This window comes from Symphalangus syndactylus, chromosome 17 (assembly GCF_028878055.3).
Source record: "Symphalangus syndactylus isolate Jambi chromosome 17, NHGRI_mSymSyn1-v2.1_pri, whole genome shotgun sequence".
In the NCBI taxonomy this organism is placed as follows: Eukaryota; Metazoa; Chordata; class Mammalia; order Primates; family Hylobatidae; genus Symphalangus; species Symphalangus syndactylus.
This window is the reverse complement of record NC_072439.2, coordinates 20,578,192-20,603,775: the sequence shown is the minus strand read 5'-3', so window position 1 is coordinate 20,603,775 and position 25,584 is coordinate 20,578,192. Positions and strand designations below refer to the sequence as shown.

The 25,584-nt window shown below is 58.0% G+C and overlaps 1 protein-coding gene across 7 annotated transcripts in view; it reads left to right on the top strand.

The window, feature by feature from the left end:
• The first annotated feature begins 229 nt into the window (after positions 1-229).
• The window catches only part of ARHGEF1 (Rho guanine nucleotide exchange factor 1), a 47,038-nt gene continuing 21,683 nt past the window's right edge, over positions 230-25,584 (top strand). The window contains exons 1-30 of one of the 7 annotated variants that reach the window (XM_063620890.1): positions 230-360; positions 5,129-5,171; positions 5,257-5,343; positions 5,830-5,943; positions 10,013-10,111; positions 10,319-10,361; positions 10,591-10,837; positions 11,262-11,291; positions 11,640-11,739; positions 11,878-11,974; positions 12,053-12,088; positions 13,074-13,211; positions 14,139-14,244; positions 15,845-16,012; positions 16,339-16,484; positions 19,806-19,952; positions 20,193-20,275; positions 20,452-20,577; positions 20,703-20,817; positions 21,219-21,319; positions 21,620-21,697; positions 21,947-22,022; positions 22,128-22,295; positions 22,861-22,948; positions 23,087-23,173; positions 23,667-23,734; positions 23,846-23,932; positions 24,363-24,526; positions 24,609-24,709; positions 25,010-25,147. In XM_063620890.1, the coding sequence (XP_063476960.1) occupies positions 5,148-5,171; positions 5,257-5,343; positions 5,830-5,943; positions 10,013-10,111; positions 10,319-10,361; positions 10,591-10,837; positions 11,262-11,291; positions 11,640-11,739; positions 11,878-11,974; positions 12,053-12,088; positions 13,074-13,211; positions 14,139-14,244; positions 15,845-16,012; positions 16,339-16,484; positions 19,806-19,952; positions 20,193-20,275; positions 20,452-20,577; positions 20,703-20,817; positions 21,219-21,319; positions 21,620-21,697; positions 21,947-22,022; positions 22,128-22,295; positions 22,861-22,948; positions 23,087-23,173; positions 23,667-23,734; positions 23,846-23,932; positions 24,363-24,526; positions 24,609-24,692 (2,907 nt within the window). In that variant the 5' untranslated portion in view covers positions 230-360; positions 5,129-5,147 and the 3' untranslated portion in view covers positions 24,693-24,709; positions 25,010-25,147. Of the gene's footprint in view, positions 361-1,281; positions 1,555-5,128; positions 5,172-5,256; positions 5,344-5,829; positions 5,944-10,012; positions 10,112-10,318; positions 10,362-10,590; positions 10,838-11,261; positions 11,292-11,639; positions 11,740-11,877; positions 11,975-12,052; positions 12,089-13,073; positions 13,212-14,138; positions 14,245-15,844; positions 16,013-16,338; positions 16,485-19,805; positions 19,953-20,192; positions 20,276-20,451; positions 20,578-20,702; positions 20,818-21,218; positions 21,320-21,619; positions 21,698-21,946; positions 22,023-22,127; positions 22,296-22,860; positions 22,949-23,086; positions 23,174-23,666; positions 23,735-23,845; positions 23,933-24,362; positions 24,527-24,608; positions 24,710-25,009; positions 25,359-25,584 lie in introns of those variants that run through there. The other 6 variants (XM_063620891.1, XM_055250304.2, XM_055250306.2 and 3 more) reach the window with 6 other exon arrangements.

Here is a 25,584-nt window from a genome sequence, read left to right as displayed (position 1 = left end):
CGGGGAGGTGACCCCAACCGGGAGATGCGAGCCCCGCGGGGCCCGCGCCCGGCGGACGGACCGATGGACAAAGCCGGGGAGAGCTCTGGCGCGCCCAGGGCGGGGCCGGTGCCCGCAGGGACCCGGGCGCAGCGGGGAAACGAGGGGCGGGCAAGCGGCGAGAAGGGGAAGGAAGCGGAGGTGCCGGGCGGGCGCGGGGCGAGGGCAGGAAGCGGGGAGGGGCGGCGGGGCGGGGGCCTCCGGAAAAACGCCCCGACTTCCTGCCCCGCCAGAGCCAGGAAGCGGGAGCCGGGACCCAGGGCCCGGGATCGCCGAGCCCGACCTCGGGCGCCCCGCCGGTCACCTCCGCGCGGACACCAGGTACTCGGTCCCCGGCCCCGCCCGGCCTCCTCCCCTCGGCTGCTGGGGGAAGTGGGGAGGAGGAGGGAGGGGCTGGGGCGCTGCCGGCAGCGGAGGGGCGCTCTTCGGACCCCACGGAACCAGCGGCCGCCCCTCCTCGGGCCTCAGTTTTCCCATCTGTCAAAGGGCGCAAAGAGGGGAGAACTCACACTTGACGAGTGCCCCATAGGTGGGGACGAACGGTGTGAGGCCGGGGCCGAGGCCTCCCACCTGCTCAGTGGAGGACGGACGATCACTCCCATTGTACGGGTGGGGAAACTGAGGCCCGGGGAGCCAAACCGACTCGTCCCCGGGAAAGCACATCGTGAGACAGTGCGGAGTTGGGATTTGAACTCGCACGTGCTTTCCGCAAAGCGCCATCCTCCAACCCCCGCATGCTTTAGGGCCACCTAAAGAAGGAAAACAACAATAACAACAACGACGAGGGCCGCTGTGAAGCTGAAAGTTGCAGAGTGCATTTGAGTTTTCGGAAAGCTCTTTTCTAGGTCATTAATTATACCGTGGGAGACAGGTGTAGGGAGAGAGCTGGAGGCCTTCTCCCATTGTACAGATGGGAAGACTGAGGCCTGCAGACAAGTCGTTACTTTTTGCAGATTACATTGCATGTCAGAGGGAAAGTTGTGCTGGAACTCAAGCTTTTCCAGTTCCAAAGGAAGGGGGGTGGGGGTGGGGGACGGAGGGGATTGATGTACGAGCGTTGGAAATTCAGCGGGTCCCCTAAGTGGGGAGACTAATAGGACCGGGAGACCCAGTCCGCGGTCCGAGTGCTCAGCGCCGGGGTGACTAGGAGATATCGGATCGAACTCGGGAGGAGTGGGACCCATCTGCACCTCCGGGTGCGGGGCGGGGCCCGGGGAGTGACGGGGGCAGTCGAGATACGGAAACGCCGGCCCTCCAAGACAGGCCAGAGCGGCCCTGTCTGGCTTGCGTGGCGCAGTGCAGCGCTAGAGCGGCCGGCGGGAGGAGTAGAGTCGTCGGGGCCGGAGCCCGGCAGGAGCCGGGCTAGAGCGGCTGGCAGGAGGAGTGGAGCTGGCCGCAAAGGTGGACTCAGGGTGGCTAGAGCGACGCGGCGGCAGGGGTGGGGAGAGTGCGGAGCCGGCGCGCGGAAGCTTCGGTTCCGGTAGCGGCGGTGGCTTCTCTTTCCACCTGGAGCAGGTGAGGGACGCGGTCCCCAGCGGGTGTCAGACCCTGACTCTGCACGTCCTCCCTGGCATCCCTGGCCGTGCACACTGCCACGTCCCCCGTAGGATTTAGGGCCCGCGTAAGACCCGCCACGTCCATGTAAGATTTGGGTCTCGTGTAGACCCGCCACATTCCGTATAGATTATAAAGTCTTACAGACCCTCCAGGTTCCTGCCAGCCCCCCCATGGAGAACTGGCTTCTTATAGACGTGGGGTCCTCATAGATCGGTGGCATCCCCTAGAATCCGGGGCTCTATAGACCATGGGTCTCGGGATCCACCACGCACCCCTATGGAATTCTGAGCCCCTTTTAGGTCTCCAGAGGTTCCACAGACTGGCAGCTGTCCCTATAGAATCGTGATCCTGTGTGATCCCTGGATTCTTTAGACCCACTGTGTGTCAAATAGAATCTGGGGAGTTACACATTACAAGGACTCTTTTAGGTTCTTTAAGGCTCCCAGAAGTTCTTGGAGACCCTGAGTCACCTGCTGAACACCTTAAAGACCCTGAGCCCTCCATAGAACTCAACACCCATGTAGCCCCCCAACCCATGGACCTTCTAAACCAGCCGTAACCCCCCAGCGCCCCATGCACGCAGTGCTCCCTCTGCTGGACCCCCCAGGCCTTGTCAGTTGCCTATAGATCCATCTATTCTCTGACAGCTTCACCTATAATTCTCCAGCCTTTGTGGGACTCGCCCAAACCCCTCCTCCTAAACAGGCGACACTCCTCGCCTCCATCATCTCCAACCCCCAGGCATCTGTGGAGCAGCCGTATCCAACATGCACTCCTGCCTAGGCCATAGTGACCACATACCCGTGACTTTTCCAGGCATCCATAAGAAGATGTGATGTGTCTCAGAGCTTTGGTTCAGATTTTAGTTTCCGAAGGGTAGGGTGGGGGCTCCCCATGCTCTGAAAGCAATGCTTTCTGTTTTATTTTGTCTTATTTATTTATTTTTGAGGCGAAGTTTCACTTCTGTCACCAGGCTGGAGTGCAGTGGCGCGATCTCAGCTCACTGCAACCTCCACCTCCCGGATTCAAGGGATTCTCCTGCCTCAGCCTCCCGAGTAGCTGGGACTACAGGCTCGCGCCACCACGTCCAGCTAATTTTGGTATTTTTAGTAGAGACAGGTTTTCACTATGTTGGCCAGGATGGTGTCGATCTCTTGACTTCGTGATCCGCCCGCCTTGGTCTCCCAAAGTGCTGGGATTACAGGCGAGAGCCACCGCGCCTGACCTATTTTATTTTAAGACAAGGTCTCACTCTGTCGCCCAGGCTGGAGGGCAGTGGCACAATCTTGGCTCACCGCAACCTCTGCCTCCTGGGCTCAAGCGATCCTCTCATCTTAGCCTCCCAAGTAGCTGGGACTACAGGCATGAACCACCACACCTGGCTATCTTTTGTAGAGATGGGGGTTTCACCATGTTAGCCAGGCTGGTCTCGAACTCCTGAGCTCAAGTGATCCACCTGCCTTGGTCTCCCAAAGTGCTGGGATTATAGGTGTGAGCCACTGCGTCCACCACATGCAGTTTATTTTAAATGCATAAACTCTGTAGCCTGACTGCCTAGGTCTGAGTCCTGGTTCTGCCTCTTATGAGCTGTGCCTCAGTTTCCTTCTTTGTTAAATGGAGATGAGAATAATAATGATCTCTTGGAGTCACCGAGAGGATTAAATGAGTTATTACCTGTAAACCAGCGATGCCATGCCTGGCACATACTAAGTGTCTCTTATGTGTCAGCTGTCATTTCATTATTATTGTGATAAGGAATAAGGAGATAAGAACTTGGCAAGTGCACAGTTCCAGACCTGGCACCAAGCACTTGCAGAGATAATGAGTATCCTCTCTTTGCCTTTTTAAAATCTCCCTGCCTCAGTTGAGCATTTCTACCTCTGAGTGGGATGAGCATGCACCCTCCACATCCGTGGTCATGTTTCATAGTGAGACAGGGTCTCACTGTGTTGCCCAGGCTGGTCTCAAACTCCTGAGCTCAAGCGATCTTCCCACCTTGGCCTCCCAAAGTGCTGGGATTATAGGCATGAACCACCCCGCCTGGCCAGTTCGCAAATTTATTAAAGTGAATGTTTAACAGTACTTGAATCTTGAATTGCCCAAGCTTAGATATTGGACAAATACACTTTGTGGGAAATAATAAAAATGATGCCTTCCCCAGGTGGACCCACAGGGTGGCATTTGGACACTCCAGAAAGCATCATTGTTTAATCATCAAAATCCTGGTTACCATTTACTGGGGAGCTAGGGAGGAGGCCCATAAAGCAGGAGAAGGGCGGGTCTCTGCTGGCTTGGGTTATAAATAGCTTTGGGCCGTGGGGAGCCCCGCCACTGGTCCACCCCACCCCTCTTTCCACAGCTCCTTCCCGCCTGACACGAGCTCCGTGGCATTAGTCAGACTAATTAAGGACACAGAAGATGTCGGTGGAAAGACTCAGAGAGAAGTGGAGACTCAAGGAGAGACAAAGATGGGAAAGACAGCAAGAGATGGGGGAGAAAAAGGGATGGAGAGAGATGAGAGACAGCACATGAGATCGTGACTCAGAGAGGTGTGAGGATGGTGGCTGCAGAAACCAGATGTGGGAGGACAGACACACAGAGACAGGGACAGGACAGACGGAGCTACAGAGGCAGAAAGGGGGTGTCACCGCTGAGAGGGAGAGATGGAGGGAGGGGAGGCAGGGATGGTGGGGAAAATGAGACAGTTCTGGAGGAAGGGAAAGAGAAAAATCAAGAAACAGGGTGAAAAGAGACCAAGACATGAGACAGATTCAAGGGACAGACAGCCAAGGAGAGCTGGCTGCGGACAGACCAAGCCGCATGTAGGGTAGAGGGGACAGACGCACCTTGGAGATGGGCTGTCTGAGGCCCCACCACTTGTTTTCCGGGACTGGAAGCCTGGGAAGAGATGAGGTCCCTGGGGGAAAGAAGAACCTGCTGGGTTTGGGGACTCCCGGTCCCTGAGGGAGGAGGGTTCTGAGTTTTGTTTTCTTATGTAGAGAGTTGGGGCTTGGGGGTTTGCCATTGTGACTTCCTGTCACAGGAAGTGGGGCTGGTGGGTTCCAAGGCCACATCCTGCCCCAGGCCTGTCACAGACCAGAGGAGACCCCTGTACCCCACTTCTCTCCCACCTCTCCTCTAACCCTCCCATCCCCGCTTGCCTCTAGGCTGTGCCCTCAGGAATTAGCCCCCAGGCCCCTAGTCCCTCCAACCTGGGAGTCCAGGCCCCCAGCCCCCTCTTCCATTAGGGCATTAGGGACCCCAGATTGCAGGCTGTCAGACTCAGCCTTCCCATGGACCCAGGCTCCTGAGCCTCCAATGCCTGCCCCCGCAGGCTCCCGTCCCTGGGCTCCCGCCCCCTGGCGGGTCTCTGAAGGGCTCTTTGTGGCCACACAGAGGCCCCATTGAGCTGCGGAGGCTGGGATGGGGGAGGCTGTTTACTCACCTTCACACCTGGGCCAGGAATCTGTGAGTAACCACCCTGGGCCGCCTCCTCCCACCCTCCTAACCGCGGCCCCTCCTCTTCCCCCAGCCCTGCAGAGCCCAGGGAGATGGAAGACGTGGCCCGAGGGGCGGTGAGTGGACAGAGCAAGGGGTGAGGGGACTCTGGGGCTGTGGGTGGGGAGTCCTGTGGACTGAAGCCGCCCTCCCCTTCCACAGGCCTCCCCCGGCCCCTCCCGGCCTGGCCTGGTTCCCGTCAGCATCATCGGGGCTGAGGATGAGGATTTTGAGAACGAGCTGGAGACGGTGAGTGGGAGATAGGGTGGAAAAGCTCTGTCCCAGGCTCAGTGTCCTGCCCCGGGTCCCCTCCCACCCGCAGATGCTGTCTTCTTGGCCTCTTCCCACGGTCTGTCTCATCCTCTCATCTCTCTGGTACCTCCTTCCTCACCTCGCCGACCCCATACTCAGAGCCCACACAGCAGCATAGATGCCCACCCTTCTTACTCTTAACCCCATTTCTTATCATTGCTCTCTCCTCCCCCAGCATGGACCCCAATTTCTTCTCTCCTAATTTCTGTCCTCATCATCTACCATTATAACATTAAGTCTCATCCATTCTCCCTGACCACCTGCCCTTGCTGTCAGCATTATTTTGTGGACACTGTCACCACTCCCCACTTCCCAGGAGCTAACCCTGGCTTGGATCCCTTGTGAAGTGCCAGGAATGGGTAGGGTCAACCCTAAGGCCCCTCCTCTTCTCCCCATTGTACTCACCCCTGCCTGCACCCCCAGAACTCAGAAGAGCAAAACAGCCAGTTCCAGAGCCTGGAGCAGGTGAAGCGGCGCCCAGCCCACCTCATGGCCCTCCTGCAGCACGTGGCCCTGCAGTTTGAGCCAGGACCCCTGGTGAGGGCAGGGCTGGGTGGGCACAGGGAGGGGTGGGGCTGGGACAGGCACAGCTTTTGGCGAATTAAACCAGCGAGCAAGGCCGGGCTCGGTGGCTCACGCTTGTAATCCCAGCACTTTGGGAGGCCGAGGCGGGCGGATCATGAGGTCAGGAGATCGAGACCATGGTGAAACCCCGTCTCTAATAAAAATACAAAAAATTAGCCGGACGTGGTGGCGGGCGCCTGTAGTCCCAGCTACTCGGAGAGGCTGAGGCAGGAGAATGGCGTGAACCCGGAAGGCGAAGCTTGCAGTGAGCCGAGATTGCGCCACTGCACTCCAGCCTGGGCGACAGAGCGAGACTCCGTCTCAAAAAATAAAAAAAATAAAAAAACCCAGCGAGCTAGTGCCAGGAGGGTCTGGAAAAGCAGATCTAGACCACAGAGTGCTAGATCTAGAAAGAGAGAATGCCTTAGACAAGAGCCAGAAAGCATGCCACGTGACCTCAACAGGCTTACAGGTGCCCAGGGTAGATCTCAGTGTGCAGTGGGCAGGGTACACACGGCAGGACCCCCCAGAGCCACAGAGTCCAGCAGCCTGGCAGAAACCACATCCCATCCCACTCTGTGCCTGTATCAGTGCTCCCCATCAGCCTGTGGCAGCGCCCTTCTGTGGACTCTGGGGGACCGAATCCTCTCCAAAGCCTTCTCGGCAGATGCCAGCACGCAGTCATTCAGGGTTGATGCTTGGGAGAAAGAAGCTGTTAGCCATCCCAGGTCTAGGGTGCACAGCAGGCGCTGATCTGGAAACAAGAAAACCACCACACACAGCTCACAAGGGAGACCAAACGGTTGTGGATCCAGAAGCCTCCGGATGAGGCAGAAGATACCTGGGAGATGTGGATGGACAACCATGCCATCCAGACACACCCGCAGAGTCTAGAAAACCCAGCAGGTGATTTAGAAAGGGAGAGGCCACAGTGCTGGCTGGCAGGGGATCTGTAGACAAGGGTCTCATCCCAAGAAGACCCAGTCCAGCCCAGCACAGGATAGGAGTTGGGGACAGTCAGGGCCCTGTACCATATGGACGTGCATAGTGGATCCCTCTAGAAAACGAGGAAATCCGTAGAAAGAGTGGGGAGAAGTGCCCGAGGCATGCGGAAAGAAGAACATGTCAGCTGCAAGACCAGAGGCTGGTCATCCTGACGCCAAAGCATCAGATATTGCAGAAAATTAGGAAATTTCAGTCTTTCCCCGTCTACATTATCTTTCCGGAAGAGTGGCTCCCCCCACAAGCACGTGCATGGAGACTCTGGCCCTCTGAGCAAGGGGGTCCCCCATTCAAGCCTTGGGGTTTCTAGAACACCAGATCGTGGACAATCAGCCCAGGGATCGTGCTGACTACCATGGTCTTTTACAGATGTGGCAACTGAGGCCTAGAGAGGGTCAGGGACTTGCCTGAGGTGACCCCGGCGGCCTCTGGGCATTTTGAAGTTTATCCTCGCATAGCTCCCTCACCTCATCAGCTTGTGGGGAGCCGATCAGAGATAGCTGTGGTCCCCTGGGCTGCTTCCTGTTGGCCTCTCTTAGAATTTTGCTGTATTTGGGGGGTGTGGAGAGTCGATATAGATTTGTTAAAACTGTTGAAAGTGGAGAAGGAGGACCGGGCCTGGTGGTTCATGACTGTAGTCCCAACGCTTTGGGAGGCTGAGGCAGGAGGATAGCTTGAGCCCAGGAGGTCAAGGCTACAGTGATTGCACCACTGCACTCCAGCCTGGGCGACAGAGTGAGACCCTGTCTTGAAAAAAAAAAAAGGTGGGGCTGGGCACAGTGGCTCACACCTATAATCCCAGAACTTTGGGAGGCTGAGGTGGGTAGATCACTTGAGATCAGGAGTTCGAGACCAGCCTGGCCAACATGGTAAAACCCCGTCTCTACTAAAAATATGAAAATTGGCCAGGCGCAGTGGCTCATGCCTATAATCCCAGCACTTTGGGAGGCTGAGGCAGGTGGATCACTTGACGTCAGGAGTTCAAGACCAGCCTGGCCAACATGGTGAAATCCCATCTCTACTACAATACGACAATTAGCTGGGCACAGTGGTACACGCCTGTGATCCCAGCTACTCGGGAGGCTGAGGCAGGAGAATCACTTGAACTTGGGAAGTGGAGGTTGCGATGAGCCGAGATTGCACCACTGCACTCCAGCCTAGGCGAAAAAAAAAAAATTAGCCAGGCATGGTGATAGACACCTGTAATCCAAGCTACTCCAGAGGTTGAGGCAGGAGAATCGCTTGAACCCAGGAGGAGGTTGCAGTGAGCTGAGATCGCGCCACTGCACCTCAGCCTGGGTGACAGAGCGAGACTCCATCTCAAAAAAGAAAAAGGAGAAAAAGTCCCACTCCCATTGGAGTGAGTTCATTTCCCAGATGAGAGCCCCCAGGAGCCAGGACAGGTTGGAGTCCCCACTGTCACCCAGCACAGGGGCTGGCACTCAGGAAATGCTTGACGGATGACAGAGTTAGCCCCACTTGTCCACCTGTTCTTTCCAAGCCCTCAATATGCACAAGGCACCATCTGGGACACAGATGGATCAACCCACAACACCCCTCAACACACATAAACCCTTAAGCTGCTCACAGGCTTTCCAGGAAGTGGAGTGTAGTGGAGACAGGCTGCCTGGATTCGAATCCTAACTTTGCCACTTAGTAGCTGTGTGATTTTGGGTTTTATTTATTTATTTATTTATTTATGAAACAGTCTCACTCTATGTCAACCAGATTGGAGTGCAGTGGCACAGTCTCCACTCACTGCAGCCTCCATCTCCTGGGTTCAAGCAGTTCTCCTTGCCTCAACCTCCCGAGTAGCTGGGATTACAGGAGCCCACCACCACACTCGGCTAATTTTTTTTTTTTTTTTTTTTTTTGAGATGGAGTCTCGCTCTGTTGCCCAGGCTGGAGTGCAGTGGCGCGATCTTGGCTCACTGCAAGCTCCGCCTCCCGGGTTCACGCCATTCTCCTGCCTCAGCCTCCCAAGTAGCTGGGATTACAGGCGCCTGCCAACACGCCCGGCTAATTTTTTGTATTTTTAGTAGAGATGGGGTTTCACTGTGTTAGCCAGGATGGTCTTGATCTCCTGACCTCTTGATCTGCCCGCCTCGGCCTCCCAAAGTGCTGGGATTACGGGCTTGGGCCACCGCGCCCGGCCTGTTTTTTTTATTTTTAGTAGAGACAGGATTTCGCCATGTTGGCCAGGCTGGTCACAAATTCCTGACCTCATGTGATCCACCCGCCTTGGCCTCCCAAAGTGCTGGGATTACAGGTGTGAGCCACCGTGCCCGGCCTAGCTGTGCGACTAAGCTTGAATAAACTTCTTGAGCTCCGTTTTCTCATCTGTAAAATGGGGATAATGACAGTCCCCATGATTGAACACATTAATGCATGTAGAGGGTGTAGAGCAGCGTCTGGTATACACTAAGCCGTCAGTATAGACAGTAGTAGTAGTTGTCATTATTGCCGAGAGGAGACCATGATGAAGAACCACAAAGAACCATAGCACGGGATGGAAAATTAGAAAATGCTCATGGCGGCCCCAGGGAGCCTGCAGGGGAACCCAGGGCCTGGCTTTAGGGGTGGAGGTCAGGGAGTGCTTCCCAGGGGAGGTGGCAGCTGAGTCCTACAGCCATGGGGTGGTCAGGAGATAGGAAAGGCCCTTTTCATTTTTTTTTTTTTTTTTTTTGAGACAGAGTCTCGCTGTCGCCCAGGCTGGAGTGCAGTGGTGTGATCTCGGCTCACTGCAGGCTCTGCTCCCCGGGCTTCACGCCATTCTCCTGCCTCAGCCTCCCGAGTAGCTGGGACTACAGGTGCCCGCCACCTCACCCGGCTAATTTTTTGTATTTTTAGTAGAGACGGGGTTTCACTGTGTCAGCCAGGATGGTCTCGATCTCCTCGTGATCCGCCCGCCTTGGCCTCCCAAAGTGCTGGGATTACAGGCGTGAGCCACCGCGCCTGGCCGGAAAGGCCCTTTTCAAAGGGAGAGTGTGGTTTGAGGCAGGGTGAGGGAGCGGAGAGTCATGCTGTGTGTCTCCCCCAGCTTTGCTGTCTGCATGCTGACATGCTGGGCTCACTGGGCCCCAAGGAGGCCAAGAAGGCCTTCCTGGACTTCTACCACAGCTTCCTGGAGAAGACAGCGGTGAGAGACCTTCAAGCTGCCCCAACCCCGCAATCCCTGTTTGGGCCTGCAGAGTCACCATGCAGTCCCCAACCTCTGCCCTGAGGGCAGCTGCTGACCCAGGCCTTCCCCAGCACCCTCGCTTAGACCAGGGTTCCTGGCAGTCCTCCCGGCCTGCATCTCAGCACACGAAGTCCTCCTCTTCACCCCATTCTCTCTCTTGAGCAGGTTCTGCGGGTGCCGGTCCCTCCCAACGTCGCCTTTGAACTTGGTAAGGAGAAGGATGGGATGAGGGAGAGTTGTCTAGCGGGGACCACACCTCCCAGGAGGCCAAGGGGAGGGAGGCCACACTCCCATGCTCTGCTCGGACAGCCGAGATTCATTCATTCCTTCTTGGCAGCGGCCTCAGGAAGTATGGCTATCAGAGTCCAAGGGTGGGTGGGGACCGTGATCCAAACCACCAGGGAGCTGGACCCTGGCCCCCATGTGTGTCCCTACAGACCGCACTAGGGCTGACCTCATCTCCGAGGATGTCCAGCGGCGGTTCGTGCAGGAGGTGGTGCAAAGCCAGCAGGCAGCCGTGGGCCGGCAGCTGGAGGACTTCCGCTCCAAGCGGCTCATGGGCATGACGCCCTGGGAGCAGGAGCTGGCCCAGCTGGAGGCTTGGGTTGGGCGGGACCGAGCCAGCTACGAGGCCCGGGAGCGGCACGTGGCGGAGCGGCTGCTCATGCACCTGGAGGAGATGCAGTGAGTGGGCCAGCCCTGGTTGGAGCGTCACCCCTCCCCAGCGCCAGGGCACCCATGCTACCTCTGGCATGTTCCATCCTGCTTGCAGGTTCCCTCTTCAGGGTCAGAGTTCATTTCTTGGCACTGGGGGTCTTCCTCTGCCCTAGTGTTTTAACTCACCTTGGATCCAAGTCTTCCCTTTCCAGCTTTGGGGTTCCCTTGTCATTTCTGGGTCTTGTCCATGATCGGGCACTTGGATCCCATCCTCCTGGATGAGAGACCTCCCTCCCTCTTGTGACGGTCCTTCCCCATCCCTTCTGCAGTGTCCCCTCTCTGTCTCTCTTCCCCCTGCCTATCCCAGGACAGCAACCCTGAGATGTATCCTGGGTAGGTGGGGATCCCAGGCCTAGCAAATATGTCACAAACATCTCTCTTCTTCCTACAGACATACCATCTCTACCGACGAAGAAAAGAGGTGAGGGGGGCAGGGAGGGCGGCAGGGAGAGGCGTGCAGCTTCCTGAGTTTGAGGGAGGAGGGGCCTGGGGGCCTGGATTCCTGGGTCTGAGGGAGGAGGAGGCTGGGGGCCTGGACGCCTGGGTCCGAGGGAGGAGGAGGCTGGGGGCCTGGACACCTGGGTCCTGGGCATTGGGTAACAGCCCTTGTCCCTGTCCTTTTGAACCCTCTCATCTCTCCTCAGAGTCTCACAGGAAGTAGTTGTGGGGTCAGGATGGGAAGGCCAGGCCTCTGCCTCTAGGGACTGTGTGTGTGTGTGTGTGTGTGTGTGTGTGTGTGTGTTGAGCCCTCACTGTCCCCTCCCTACAGTGCTGCCGTGGTCAATGCCATTGGCCTGTACATGCGCCATCTTGGGGTGCGGACCAAGAGTGGAGACAAGAAGTCGGGGAGGAACTTCTTCCGGAAAAAGGTGCTTCCCTCAGTGCCCCGTCCTGACCCTTTCCTCTCCAGAGACGCCCTGGGAGCCTCATGACTCTGGACACCCAGCGTCAAATTCTGCTTTGTTGTCATCTCAGAGATGCTCAGCCTGGTCTTCCTCCCCTCGCAGGTGATGGGGAACCGGCGGTCGGACGAGCCTGCCAAGACCAAGAAGGGGCTGAGCAGCATCCTGGATGCCGCCCGCTGGAACCGGGGAGAGCCCCAGGGTAAGGCGGCTCTGGCCTGTGCCCTCCCCTGTCTTCTCCAGCTGTTCCCACTTACTGTCTCATTCTCTCTCGTTTCAGTTCCAGATTTTCGACACCTCAAAGCAGAGGTTGATGGTAATGGACCTGTAGCCAGAGCATCCATACTGGGGGCCTGTGTGGGAGAGGGCTGGGGACCTGGACTCCTGGGTCTGAGGGAAGAGGGGCTGGGACCTGGACTCCTGGGTCTGAGGGAAGAGGGGCTGGGGGCCTGGACTCCTGGGTCTGAGGGAGGAGGGGCTGGGACCTGGACTCCTGGGTCTGAGGGAGGAGGGGCTGGGACCTGGACTCCTGGGTCTGAGGGAGGAGGGGCTGGGACCTGGACCCCTGGGTCTGAGGGAAGAGGGGCTGGGGCCTGGACCCCTGGGTCTGAGGGAGGAGGGGCTGGGGGCCTGGACTCCTGGGTCTGAGGGAGGAGGGGCTGGGACCTGGACTCCTGGGTCTGAGGGAGGAGGGGCTGGGACCTGGACCCCTGGGTCTGAGGGAAGAGGGGCTGGGGCCTGGACCCCTGGGTCTGAGGGAGGAGGGGCTGGGGCCTGGACCCCTGGGTCTGAGGGAAGAGGGGCTGGGACCTGGACCCCTGGGTCTGAGGGAGGAGGGGCTGGGGCCTGGACCCCTGGGTCTGAGGGAGGAGGGGCTCAGGCTCGGACTCTTAGGTCTGAGGGAGGAAGGGCTGGACCTGGACCCCTGGGTCTGAGGGAGGAGGGGCTGGGCCTGGACCCCTGGGTCTGAGGGAGGAGGGGCTGGGCCTGGACCCCTGGGTCTGAGGGAGGAGGGGCTGGGGCCTGGACCCCTGGGTCTGAGGGAGGAGGAGCTGGGGCCTGGACCCCTGGGTCTGAGGGTGGACGGGATGGGGGAGTTCCTGGGTCTGAGGGAGGAAGGCCTGGGGCCTGGACTCCTGGGTCAGAGGGAGGAGGGGATGGGGGGTCCTGGGTCTGAGGGAGGAAGGGGCTCCTTGTCATGGTGGGGAAGGGCCTGAGCACAGCCTCTTGCATCCCCCGGCGGTTGTGGATTTGAATTACTGTTCTCTTATCTCCCTCTTTCTCCCTCACTGTCTCCCCAGCCGAGAAGCCAGGTGCTACAGACCGGAAGGGAGGCCTGGGGATGCCCTCTCGGGACCGGAATGTCGGGGCTCCTGGGCAGGACACCCCTGGAGTCTCTCTGCACCCTCTGTCCCTGGACAGCCCAGACCGGGAACCAGGTGAGAGTTTCCTGGACCAGGGCTCCATGAGGCCCGGGGATCCAGGGTGGGGGTGCTGCCTGCCCCCTTGGCACCCCCAGATAGAAGCCATTCCCCAGCAACACCTCCCCTTTGCTCTCAGCGTTCACTCCTCCCTGCTCCTGGTCACCACTGTCATTCATAACTTCCCCCTTCCCTCAGTTTGCCCTTTCCACAGCTTTCCTCCCAGGCTCTGACCTCTCTGCTGGTGCTGTGTCTCCCACCCCCTTGGACTACGTTTTCCATCAGCCCTTCATTTTCCAGAACCTTCCCTGAGTACATGACCAGTCCACCCTCTGAGCTGCATTGCTGGCCCCCTAGGTGGGGAGGCCGCCAGCCCCATGAGCTTCATCCCTCACCATCCTTACACCTCTGTGGCCTCAGGCCCTTGGATCTCGTCCTTACACCGGTGTGACCTCACGCCCTTGGATCTCTGCATGGCCAGGCCAGGGCTCACGCACCGGCTCTGCTGACTGCTTGTGTTTATTTAGTGTCTTGGATATGACTCCCCTTTCTTAGCCTCTGTTTCCTTTTCTCTAAAGGGGTATGAGAGGGTGGGGAGGATGAATGGACGTGGAGGCAGCATGGAATCCAGGGCCCTCCCAACCTCAGGGGGCTGCAGTCTGGTTGGGTGGGAGAGATGTTTGTGACCTATTTGCTAGGCCTGGGGTCCCCATCCACCCAGGACACACAGGGGCACCCACTTCTGTTGCATCTTCATGCTCCTGCCCCTAGTGGCCGTGTTCTCAGAGGTCTTAACGTCTGTCTATCCTGTGCTGAAGTACACAGCAGCCGTGTGGTGTCTGCCGGGCACTGGGTAGCTTTAGCCCCCACATTTCCAGGTCCCCAGAGTGTGCGTCTCGTGGCCTCAGAGGCCTTCCAGCCAGCCCTGCTCCCTCCACCCCACAGGTGCCGACGCCCCCCTGGAGCTGGGGGACTCATCCCCGCAGGGCCCAATGAGCCTGGAGGCCCTGGCGCCCCCAGAGAGTACCGATGACGGGGCTGAAACCGAGAGGTGCCCAGACTGGGGTGCAGGGGCGGGGGGCGTGGCTTACTGGGTGCTGGTGGGTGGGTGCAGGGTCGCCGCTGCCTTCTGCGCCTGCCTGTCCCAGGCTGTCTCTCCCGCTGCTCCTCTGCTGCTCTCTGGGTCTCGCCATTCCTCTCCCTTCTTCTTCTTTCCTTTTGTCATCTCCCTCCTGCTTCCTCATTGCCCCCCTTTCCTTTTATCCTTCCTTTTTCCTCTCCTCCTTCCTCTCCTTCCTTTTTTCACTAATCTTTCTCCTCCTCCCTTCCTCTCCACCACTCCTTCCATCTCCTTTATTTCCCCCTCCTCTCTCACCTCCCCACTCCCCTCTCATCTCCCCCCCCCGCCGACCTCCCCTGTCCCCTCTCACCTCCCCCCTCCCCTTTCACCTCCCCCCTCCCCTCTCACCTCCCCCCTCCCCTCTCACCTCCCCCCTCCTCTCTTACCTCCCCCCTCCTCTCTCACCTGGGTTTTCTTTCCCTACCTTCCATCCCCCTCCGATCTCCCTGCCACTTTTCATTTTTTCAGCCCTTCCTCCCCTTCTCTTTCAAGCCTCCCTGCCCCCTGCCCCCCACCCCCCGCCTCGCTCCTGCCTCCTGGTGCCCGTCCCTCAACCCCCCACCCCTCTGCTCTGTGCCCCGGGGGCCCTGTCCCCCTTACAGCTGGGGGGGGCAGGCTCTGCCTCCTGCCCGTCCTTGTGCCGCTGCTTTGGGGACCCTTTGGTGGGTGCGGGGAGGTGGGTCGGGTTCCATCTGGGCCCACCTCTGACCCTGTGCCCCTCTCTCCCCAGAAGGTGGAAGAGGTGGGTGCCTGGGCCCTGGGCGGGGGAAGGGCTAGCCCCTCCCCCATTTCTCCCAGCCCCTCCCCTCTCCCCATGGCCACTCCCTCCCCTTCACTCCCTGTGAGGGGTGGGTGGGGACATCACCCTCCCAGTTGAAGAGCTAAGTATGGAAATCCTCCCCACCCCATAAACACCCCCTCTGTTGCCATCCCCCTGCCTCAGGGAAGGGAGGGGGTCAGTCCTATGCTCCATCCTGGGTTCCCCATCCCTTCCCTCATCAAATTTCAGTATCCACCCTCCCCCGACACCCCCCACTACCCCAGTGCCCCTAAAATCCCACCACTCCTCTGACTCTCTCCTCTCTCTTCTGTTGCATGTTTGATCCCTGTCCTGGTCACCCCTGCCCCGGTCCTGGTCTCTCCCCGTCTCTGTCCCTGTCCTGGTCTCTCCCCGTCTCTGCCCCGGTCCTGGTCTCTCCCCGTCTCTGTCCCTGTCCTGGTCTCTCCCCGTCTCTGCCCCGGTCCTGGTCTCTCCCCGTCTCTGTCCCTGTCCTGGTCTCTCCCCGTCTCTGTCCCTGTCCTGGTCTCTCCCCATCTCTGTCCCTGTCCTGGTCTCTCCCCGTCTCTGTCCCTGTCCTGGTCTCTCCCCATCTCTGTCCCTGTCCTGGTCTCTCCCCGTCTCTGTCCCTGTCCTGGTCTCTCCCCGTCTCTGTCCCTGTCCTGGTTTCTCTTTGTCTCTGTTCTTGTCTTGGTCTCTCCTTGTCTCTGTCCCCGGCCTCTGCCTGACTCTGTCCTTGGCCTCGGGGTCCAGGCTATCAGGGCGTCTGGGGCGCTCAGAGAGCCTGCGGGTGAGTGACCGCCGCCGGCCTTCCCGGGGCAGCCTCGGGGCTAAGGGCCGGGGTGGGGGCCGCTCCCGGAGCGACGTGGACATGGACCCCAGTTCCGCCACGGCAGTGCTTGGCCCTGCCCGACGAGCCACGTATGTCAACCCTCTCCCTTCCCCCATCCACTAAGGCAGCCTGGAGAATCAGGGAGGGATTGTTGTCAGAGTCACAGAGGAATGGGCGTTGGAGACAGGTCATTGAGGCCAACTGTGGTCACAGACCTTGGAGGAGGAGGGGGTAGAATGCTTCTAGAGATCTGGGGACTCTAGTGTGGTCTCATCTAGAGACCTGGTCTGCTGCACGGGCCACCCTGGGGGCATCGAATGCCAAGGCCATTGACCAGGGTTGAATGCTCTAAGAGGTTGAAGGCTGCTTCTTGGGATGGCCCAAGCTGGGGCCCTAACAAGGCCTCTGTCCACAGCCCCGAGCCTGGAGATGAGGGGGAGCCGGGGCGGTCGGGACTGGAGCTTGAACCAGAAGAGCCTCCCGGCTGGCGGGAACTCGTCCCCCCAGACACCCTGCACAGCCTGCCCAAGAGCCAGGTGAAGCGGCAGGAGGTCATCAGCGGTGAGTACTGCCCCCGTCACCCCACTGTGGCCAAGGACACAGTCCAGCTCTGGCAAAGGCAAAGACAGGCGCCGAGAGATGTTCATCTTGGTGTTATTTACCATAGGGAGAACTTGAAGGCAGCTTCAAATTCCCTCTTGTTCCAAGTTCAGATTGTTTCAACACAGAGCATTTTGATGGAATGTGAATGCCCCTGTGGAAGGGACATTTCCAAAACTTTCTAGTAGTGCAAGACAGTGTCGATGTTAAGAACACTGCATTTCTGGTGTAAGCCTTTATTTCCTCACTTGTGAAATGTGGGCATTAATAGTTCCTACCTCAGATATTGTCATGAAGATGGGATGATTTGTGTGAAATGTTTAGCCTAGTGCTGGGCACAGAGGAAGAGCATTTTATTTTATTTTTTTTTTTTATTTTTATTTGAGGCAGAGTCTCAGTCGGTCTCCCAGGCTGGAGTGCAGTGGCACAATCACGGCTCACTGCAGCCTTACCCTCCCAGGCTCAACTGATCCTCCCACCTCAGCCTCCCGAGTAGCTGGGACCACAGGCATGCACCACCATGCCTGGCTAATTTTTGTATTCTTTGTAGAGATGGGGTTTCGCCATGTTGGCCAGGCTGGTTTTGAACTCTTGGGCTCAAGTGATCCTCCTACCTCAGCCTCCCAAAGTTCTGGGATTACAAGTGTGAGCCACCAGGCCCAGTCAAGGAAGAGCATTTTAATGAGATTGTTGTTACTAGTTTGATCTTAATTGCTTAGGGGAGAAAAGATCCCCCACACGGGAAAGTTTGGCAGAATGATGAGTATATTAGCAGTGCTTGCTTCTGCATGGAGACATGATGAGTGTATCATTTTTGTCTTTTTCCTTTTTTCCTGTGCTAATTGTGTGGTGGCTGGGAAGGTTGGTGGCAAAAAGAAAGCTTTTTTTTTTTTTTTTTAAGACAGAGTTTTGCTCTTTTTGCCCAGGCTGGAGTGCAATGGCATGATCTCGGCTCACCACAACCTCCGCCTCCCGGGTTCAAGTGATTCTCCTGCCTCAGCCTCCTGAGTAGCTGGGATTACAGGCATGTGCCACCATGCCCAGCTAATTTTGTATTTTTAGTAGAGACGGGGTTTCTCCATGTTGGTCAGGCTGGTCTTGAACTCCCGACCTCAGGTGATCCCCCCACCTCAGCCTCCCAAAGTGCTGGGATTACAGGCATGAGCCACTGTGCCTGGCCCAAGAGAAAGTTTTTGGACTTGATTGAAAGCTTATTTACAGATGACTTCATCGTAAAAAAGATACCTATTCAAAAATTTTAGGGTAGTTGAGTACTTTTTGGGTCACAGATCCTTCTAAGGACATGATAAAAAATTAAAAAAAAAAAAATGAACATGTGCTATCCATTAGGACTTTCTGGAAGATGGAAATGTGCTTTATTTGTACTGCTCACCATGGGGACCACCGGCCACCTATGGCTGGTGAGCACTTGAAATGCACTAGGCCGGGCACAGTGGCTCACGCCTGTGATCCCAGCACTTTGGGAAGCCGAGGTGGGCAGATCACTTGAGGTCAGGAGTTCGAGACCACCCTGGCCAACATGGTGAAACCCCGTCTCTACTAAACATACAAAAATTAGCCGAGCATGGTGGTGCATGCCTGTAATCCCAGATACTCGGGAGGGTAAGCCAGGAGAATTGCTTGAACCCAGGAGGCAGGAGGTAGAGGTTGTAATGAACCCAGATCAGTCCACCACACTCCAATCTAGGTGACAGAGCAAGACTCTGTCTCAAAAAAAAAAAAGCACTAAATACAACTGAGCACTGACTTAAAATTTCATTTCAGTTAACGAAAATGTAAAGAGTTGTATGTGGCTGGTGACTGTCACGTTCGACAGGATAGCAATTTCTTTCCCCAGAAAGAATATGCATAATATACAAAATCATGCTTTTAGTCTCAGGGGACTCCTAGGGCCCCTGAAACTCACACATATGCCCTCTGGGGATGTAGGGGTCCCTGGATCTGAGGCTGTCAACCACTGTATAATGTGGCTTGATGGTTAGACACTAAACACAGCTGCAAGCTTGCTGGCGGGTGGGATGACTAGCTTGTCCCCATTTGCTCAGGATATTCACAGTTTTATCACTGAAAGCCCAGGCAGGAAAATGGGGACCATTGGTCACTCTGGCCGGCTGCCACAGCAAAAAGGGAAAGGCAGTGGGTTGAGGAATCCTCACTGGCTTTTTTTTTTTTTTTTGAGACGATCTCACTCTGTCGCCTAGGCTGGAGTGCAGTGGTGCGATCACGGCTCACTGCAACCTCCGCCTCCCAGGTTCAAGCGATTGTCCTGCCTCAGCCTCCCGAGTAGCTGGAACTACAGGTGCCCGCCACCACTCCCGGCTAATTTTTGTATTTTTAGTAGAGATGGGGTTTCACCATGTTGGCCAGGATGGTCTCGATCTCTTGACCTCGTGACCTGCCCACCTCAGCCTCCCAAAGTGCTGGGATTACAGGCGTGAGCCACTGCACCTGGTCCCTCAGTGGCTATTTAAGAGGGCAAATGACTCCACCCGGAGAGGTTTTTTTTTTTATTTGTTTGTTTTGTTTTGTTTTTTTGAGACGGAGTCTCACTCTGTCACCAGGCTGGAGTGCAGTGGTGTGATCTCGGCTCACTGCAACCTCCGCCTCCCGGGTTCAAGCGATTTTCCTGCCTCAGCCTCCTGAGTAGCTGGGACTACAAGAGCCCGCCCCCACACTTGGCTAATTTTTTTTTTTTTTTTTTTTTTTAGTGGAGATGGGGTTTCACCATGTTGGCCAGGCTGGTCTCGAACTCCTGACCTTGTGATCCACCTGCCTCGGCCTCCCAAAATGCTGGGATTATAGGCATGAGCCACTGTGCCCAGCTGTTTTGTTTTTAGACAAGGTCTCGCTCTGTTGCCTGAGCTGGGGTGCAGTAATGCCATCATAGCTCACTGCAGCCTCAACCTCCTGGAATCAAGGGATTCTCCCACTTGAGCCTCCCAAGTAGCTGGGACTACAGGCACACACCAACACGCCTGGGCTAATTTTTTTTCTTTTTTAAATTTTTGGTAGAAACAGGCTTTCACCATGTTGCCCAGGCTGATCTCAGACTCCTGGGTTCAAGCATTCCTCCTGCCTCGGCCTCCCAAAGTGCTGGGATTACAAGTGTGAACCACCATGGCTAGCCAGAGAGAGTTTTTTCCCGCCAACTTCTAGGAAGCTTTCCTCCCTGCTCTGCCTCATTCCTCTAGCCTGCCCATGAGGTCATGCCCCCTAGTCTGCACCCTCCCCAACGTGCTTCCTGCTTTGGTGGCCCTGCAGAGCTGCTGGTGACAGAGGCGGCCCACGTGCGCATGCTGCGGGTGCTGCACGACCTCTTCTTCCAGCCCATGGCGGAATGCCTCTTCTTCTCCTTGGAGGAGCTGCAGAACATCTTCCCCAGCCTGGATGAGCTCATCGAGGTGCATTGTGAGTACAGAGCCAGGGTCCCTCTGTGTACCCCACTGCCCCACGGGCAGCTCTGTTCTAGCCCTGGGTTCAACCTGCTCGGGAACCCCAGGGTTCACATGGGGTGGGGGCAGATACGCCATCTGGTCCCGAGGATCAGACACAGACACACCTGCAGCCCTACCCCCACCACACCGCAGCAGGCCCCGCACAGCATCTTCCAGGCCCTGGTGGAGCACCCCTTTCCTCCTACCCCCACAGCCCTGTTCCTCGATCGCCTGATGAAGCGGAGGCAAGAGAGTGGCTACCTCATCGAGGAGATCGGGGATGTGCTGCTGGCCCGGGTGAGATGCCCAGCCCTCCCACTCCTCCCAGCTAGACACCTGGAATCCAGGCCCAGGGCGGGTCCTGAGCCCACCCTACTCCAGTCCCAGGGTCTGGGCTTCCAGCCTGTCGTACTTTAGTCCCTGTTCTTGCCCATCCCCACTGAGACACCTGCCTGGCCTGAATCTCGCTGTAGTTTGATGGTGCTGAGGGCTCCTGGTTCCAGAAAATCTCCTCCCGCTTCTGCAGCCGCCAGTCGTTTGCCTTAGAGCAGCTCAAAGCCAAGCAACGCAAGGACCCTCGGTTCTGTGCCTTCGTGCAGGTGAGGTGGGGTCTGGACTCCAGCTTCCCAGGGAGGAGGGGCCTGGAGACCCAGACTCCTAGGTGCCTGCGCCCTGGGGTGAGCCCAAAGCCTGGGCCATCGCAACGCCAGCACGTTTCCCACAGGAAGCTGAGAGCCGCCCGCGGTGCCGCCGCCTGCAGCTGAAGGACATGATCCCTACGGAGATGCAGCGGCTGACCAAGTACCCCCTGCTCCTGCAGAGCATCGGGCAGAACACAGGTACCGCAGGCCCAGCTCTCTGGGCCTCGGCTCTCCTCTTTTTTTTTTTTACATTTTTTTCCTCACTCATTTTCATCAGTGATACCATCACAGTTCACTGCAGCCTCAACCTCCCAGGATCTAGCCATCCTCAGCTCCCTGAGTAGCTGGGACCCCAAGGGCACACCACCATGCCCAGCTAATTTTTTTAGTTTTTTTTAGAGACGGGGTCTCACCATGTTGCCCAGGCTGGCTTTGAACTCCTGGTCTCAAGCGATCCTCCCACCTCAGCCTCCCAAAGTGCTTGGATTACAGGCGTGAGCCACCATGCCCGGCCAGCTGTCCTTTGTCTAACCTTGGCTGCCCAATCTGGAGCCTCCAGGGCAGGGGTTCACCAGAGCTGCTCTCTCCCTTGCCTGCAGAAGAGCCCACGGAACGGGAGAAAGTGGAGCTGGCAGCCGAGTGCTGCCGGGAAATTCTACACCATGTCAACCAAGCCGTGCGTGACATGGAGGACCTGCTGGTGAGCCTGGGCTGGCGCCACACCCGGGACAGTGGGTGGTGTGAGAGCAGGGGGCGGACCCTACCTCAGCCTGTCCAGAAGTCACACCCCACCCCTTGGCTTGTCTCCCTCAAGGGTCAGTGTGTGTCCAGGGGTTGGCTTGGCCCTCAGCACCTCCCTCTCAGGGTCATTGGAGGTCAGACCCAACCCTCAGCTTGCCCCCATCAGAAGTTGGTCTTGGCTCTCATCTTACCAATGTGGGTCACTGCAGGTCAGCCCCAGCACTTAGCTTGTCCCATAACGCTCCCGTCTCTGCCCCAGAGGCTCAAGGACTATCAACGGCGCCTGGACTTGTCCCACCTTCGGCAGAGCAGCGACCCCATGCTGAGCGAGTTCAAGGTGTGACCGTACCCTCCTGCCTCCCCTGACCCCCTACTCCTTGGCCCAGGGGATTCTGTGATACAGCCCCCAGCCTGCCCTGCCCATCCCATAATACACCCAGGAAGCGAGAGCTCTGGCCCCCACCTCATGCCAATCCCATGATCCCCAGCCTGTGGTCATCCCGGTCACTGCCCTGCCCTTCCTCTCCCCACCAACCCCAATCACCCCCTGCCAACCTGCACGAACCATCACCCCCTCCTGCCCCAGAACCTGGACATCACCAAGAAGAAATTGGTCCACGAGGGCCCACTGACGTGGCGGGTGACTAAGGACAAGGCTGTGGGTGAGTGCCAGGGCAGCTGCCTAGTGCAGGGTGTGGGGGCAGCGAGCCAGGGGCGGGGAGGGGGTTGCATGGGGGCACGCCGTGTGAGCACTGCTCACCCCGTAGAGGTGCATGTGCTGCTGCTGGACGACCTGCTGCTGCTGCTCCAGCGCCAGGATGAGCGGCTGCTGCTCAAGTCCCATAGCCGGACACTGACGCCCACGCCTGACGGCAAGACCATGCTGCGGCCCGTGCTGCGGCTCACCTCCGCCATGACCCGCGAGGTGGCCACCGGTGAGCGTAGCCACTGCATGGCACCGGCCAGAGGGTGTCTCTTTTGGGCAGAGCTGCCTGTGGAGTGGGGAGCAGAACCCTCTAGAGAGCCAGGGAGCCAGCATTCTAGCAAAGAGGTTGAGAAGTGGGTGGAGGTGGGCAGGGCAGGGCCAGGCTCAGTGGGTTTATAAGTGAGGTAGGAACTGCTGCAGGTGTTTGCACAGAGGCGTGTCTTGTGTAAACAACGAGAAGAAAGGCCAGGAGCCCAGTGAGGAGGGATTTGTAAACACACTGCTAGGAAGTTTCACCAGGGCCACAAACACTGGAAGCGGCTGAAGGGTGGGAGTGGCTGGAGGGGTTTTGTTAGGTAAGCCAGGGTACTTGCCTGATTCCATAAGGAGGTGTGAGAGGTGGGGCTCGGGAGGACACATCGGGCCCTGGATATTAGCAGACAGTGAGTGGCAAGTTGAGCCATGGGAGCCCTGAGAGCACCACCACTGTGGGTGACTTCTCCAGCTTGTGCTCAGGGAGGGGCAGGCACTGGGGGGACCTGGGCTCTGAGCCCCATCTCCCCCTCTCCCTGCAGATCACAAAGCCTTCTACGTCCTTTTTACCTGGGACCAGGAGGCCCAGATATACGAGCTGGTGGCACAGACTGTGTCGGAGCGGAAAAAGTGAGGGGGGGTCTGAGTTGTGAGTGTGGGTTGAGGACACCCAGGTCTCTGGGTTCCCGGGGACAGGAGGGCTGTGGGGAGGCCCCGGCATAGGGTCTGGGGGCTCTGACTGCCCAGGGGTTTGGCCTTTCTCCCCAGCTGGTGTGCCCTCATCACTGAGACTGCCGGATCCCTGAAAGTCCCTGCCCCTGCCTCTCGCCCTAAGCCCCGGCCCAGCCCGAGCAGGTGAGGGAGGGCCATGGAGAGAGCTGGAGGTTCAGGGAGTGGGGCCGGAAGGCGGGGCAGGCTTCCCTCTACAACTCCAGAACCAGCTCTGTGTGAGCATGCACATGTGTGAATGCATGTGTGTGCATACATGTGTGTCTACGCAAGTATGTGACTGCGTGCATGTATAGTGTGTGTATGCATGCATGTGTGCATGTGCATGTGTGTGCGTATATGGTGTGTGTGTATGCATGTGTGTGCATGTGTGAGAGCGTGTGCATGCATGTGTGTGTGTGTGCGCGTGTGCCGACCCCACCACTGCCCCGTCTGTCTCCTGTCTCCAGGCCTCTGTGTCTTCCATTGTCTGGGCCTCTCTGTCTCCCTGTCTCCCGGCCTCGACCTCTGTCTCTGTCTCTGGACCTCCCTGCCTCCCCACCTCCAGTTCTCTGTCTCCCTGCCCCTGCGGCCCCCCAGGGCCAGGGGTGTGGGGTCACCCAGCACTTCCTCCCCTCAGCACCCGAGAACCCCTCCTCAGCAGCTCTGAGAACGGCAATGGTGGCCGAGAGACATCTCCGGCTGATGGTGAGACCAGAGGGATGCTGGGTGAGGGGCCGGGTTGGGGCTGCCGGGTGAAGAGAGGCATCCACAGGAGGCCCGGCAGGATGTGAGCTCCCTCCCTGTTCCCCCACCCAGCCCGGACAGAGAGAATCCTCAGTGACCTCCTGCCCTTCTGCAGACCAGGCCCCGAGGGCCAGCTCGCTGCCACGGCCCTTCGGAAAGGTAGCCCAGCCCTGCCCCTCCAGGGTGGCCACCAGCCCAAACAGTGCCTCTGTTCCAACTAGAACAAGGCTCTCCCCGTCAAAAATTTCCTTATGCCCAGCTGCCAGAAAACAAATGCTCCAAACCCACCCGGCTTGCACCACTGTCCTGGGTGCCCACGTCCCTCTTCTGCAGCCACCATCCCTTCCTTGACTCTATATTCAGCCTCTTCCTGAACACATCTCTGTCTTCAGTACCTTCCTGCCCTGTCCCAACCCTAAACCCAGCCTCACTTCTTCACCTCCCTTTGGATGCCCAAACCCCATCTGCTCAGCCTTGCCTGGCACCCACTCTCACCTCCAGCCCCTACACATCCCCTTCGGAATCCCCCATCCCAGATCCCAGCCCAGCCCCCTGGTCTCCTGACTCCGCCCCCCTTGCCCCTGGCCAGTGCTGTCCCTGAAGCAGCTTCTGTTTCCGGCGGAGGAAGACAGTGGGGCGGGGCCTCCTCGAGATGGGGATGGGGTCCCAGGGGGCGGCCCCCTGAGCCCAGCACGGACCCAGGAAATCCAGGAGAACCTGCTCAGCTTGGAGGAGACCATGAAGCAGCTGGAGGTGGGGCGGGGCGGGCCAGGGGTGCCCTGAGTGGGCCGGGGAAGGAAGGGGCCCCCCTCATCCATGACCCCCACCCCACCAGGAGTTGGAGGAGGAATTTTGCCGCCTGAGACCCCTCCTGTCTCAGCTTGGGGGGAACTCTGTCCCCCAGCCTGGCTGCACTTGAGGTTCCCACCCAGGAAGGTGAGTGGGGGACCTGGGGGCCAGGGCGCTGTCCTGAAAGGAGGGTCCCCCTCCAGAGCTCGCATCCCTACAGCCCCTTCTGTCCATCTCCCTCTTTGTCTTTTCTGAATCTCCCTACTCCACCTGTGTTTCTCATCTCTGTGTCTCTGTTTCTGATAATCTGTTTCTCTGTCTCTGTGCCCACCTGCCTCTCTCCACCTTCCCTTCTCTCTCTACTCTACCTGTCTTGTCTCTGTGTCTGTCTCGCCCTGTCTCTCCCTCCATCTCTCCCCGTCTCCCCTCTTCTCCTACATCCCCCAGGCCTTTTGCAAGAAGGAGAGGAATGGGGGAGAGGACGTGAGGGACCACCCCCACCCACACAGCTGCCGCAGCATCTCACACCCCGAGGGCCTGAGGAGAGGGAGCTGTGGGCCACACCTGGAAGGGGCCCAGCTGGGGTTACTGGCCCCGCATGAGCCTCGGCCATCTCTCCCTCCTGCCCTCTGCTTGGGGGACTCAGGGCTTCATTCCGGAGGGCACCACGGTGACCCGGGCCATCTCAGTATTGCCTGTGGGGGCCACCCCTCCACCCCCCACCCCCAAGTGCCTTCGCTCTGTTTTTATACCCCGAATTGGAGGTTTATTTTTTAATATATATTATCTAAGAAGAGATCTGTGTGTGTGATGGCGGGGTGGGGCCTGGCGTGGTGTCTGGAACTCTCTGTGACTGTCTGGCGTTGACTTCCTGGGTCTGTGCCTCCGCACCTCCCTCCAGTTGTTCATTCATTCGTTCATTCATTCATTTCTTTGTTTGAACCGTTACTCCCCAGGCACTCTGCACACACAATGGGTATGAGGCATCTCCCTGACACCACCCTCCAGCTCCCACCCCCGAT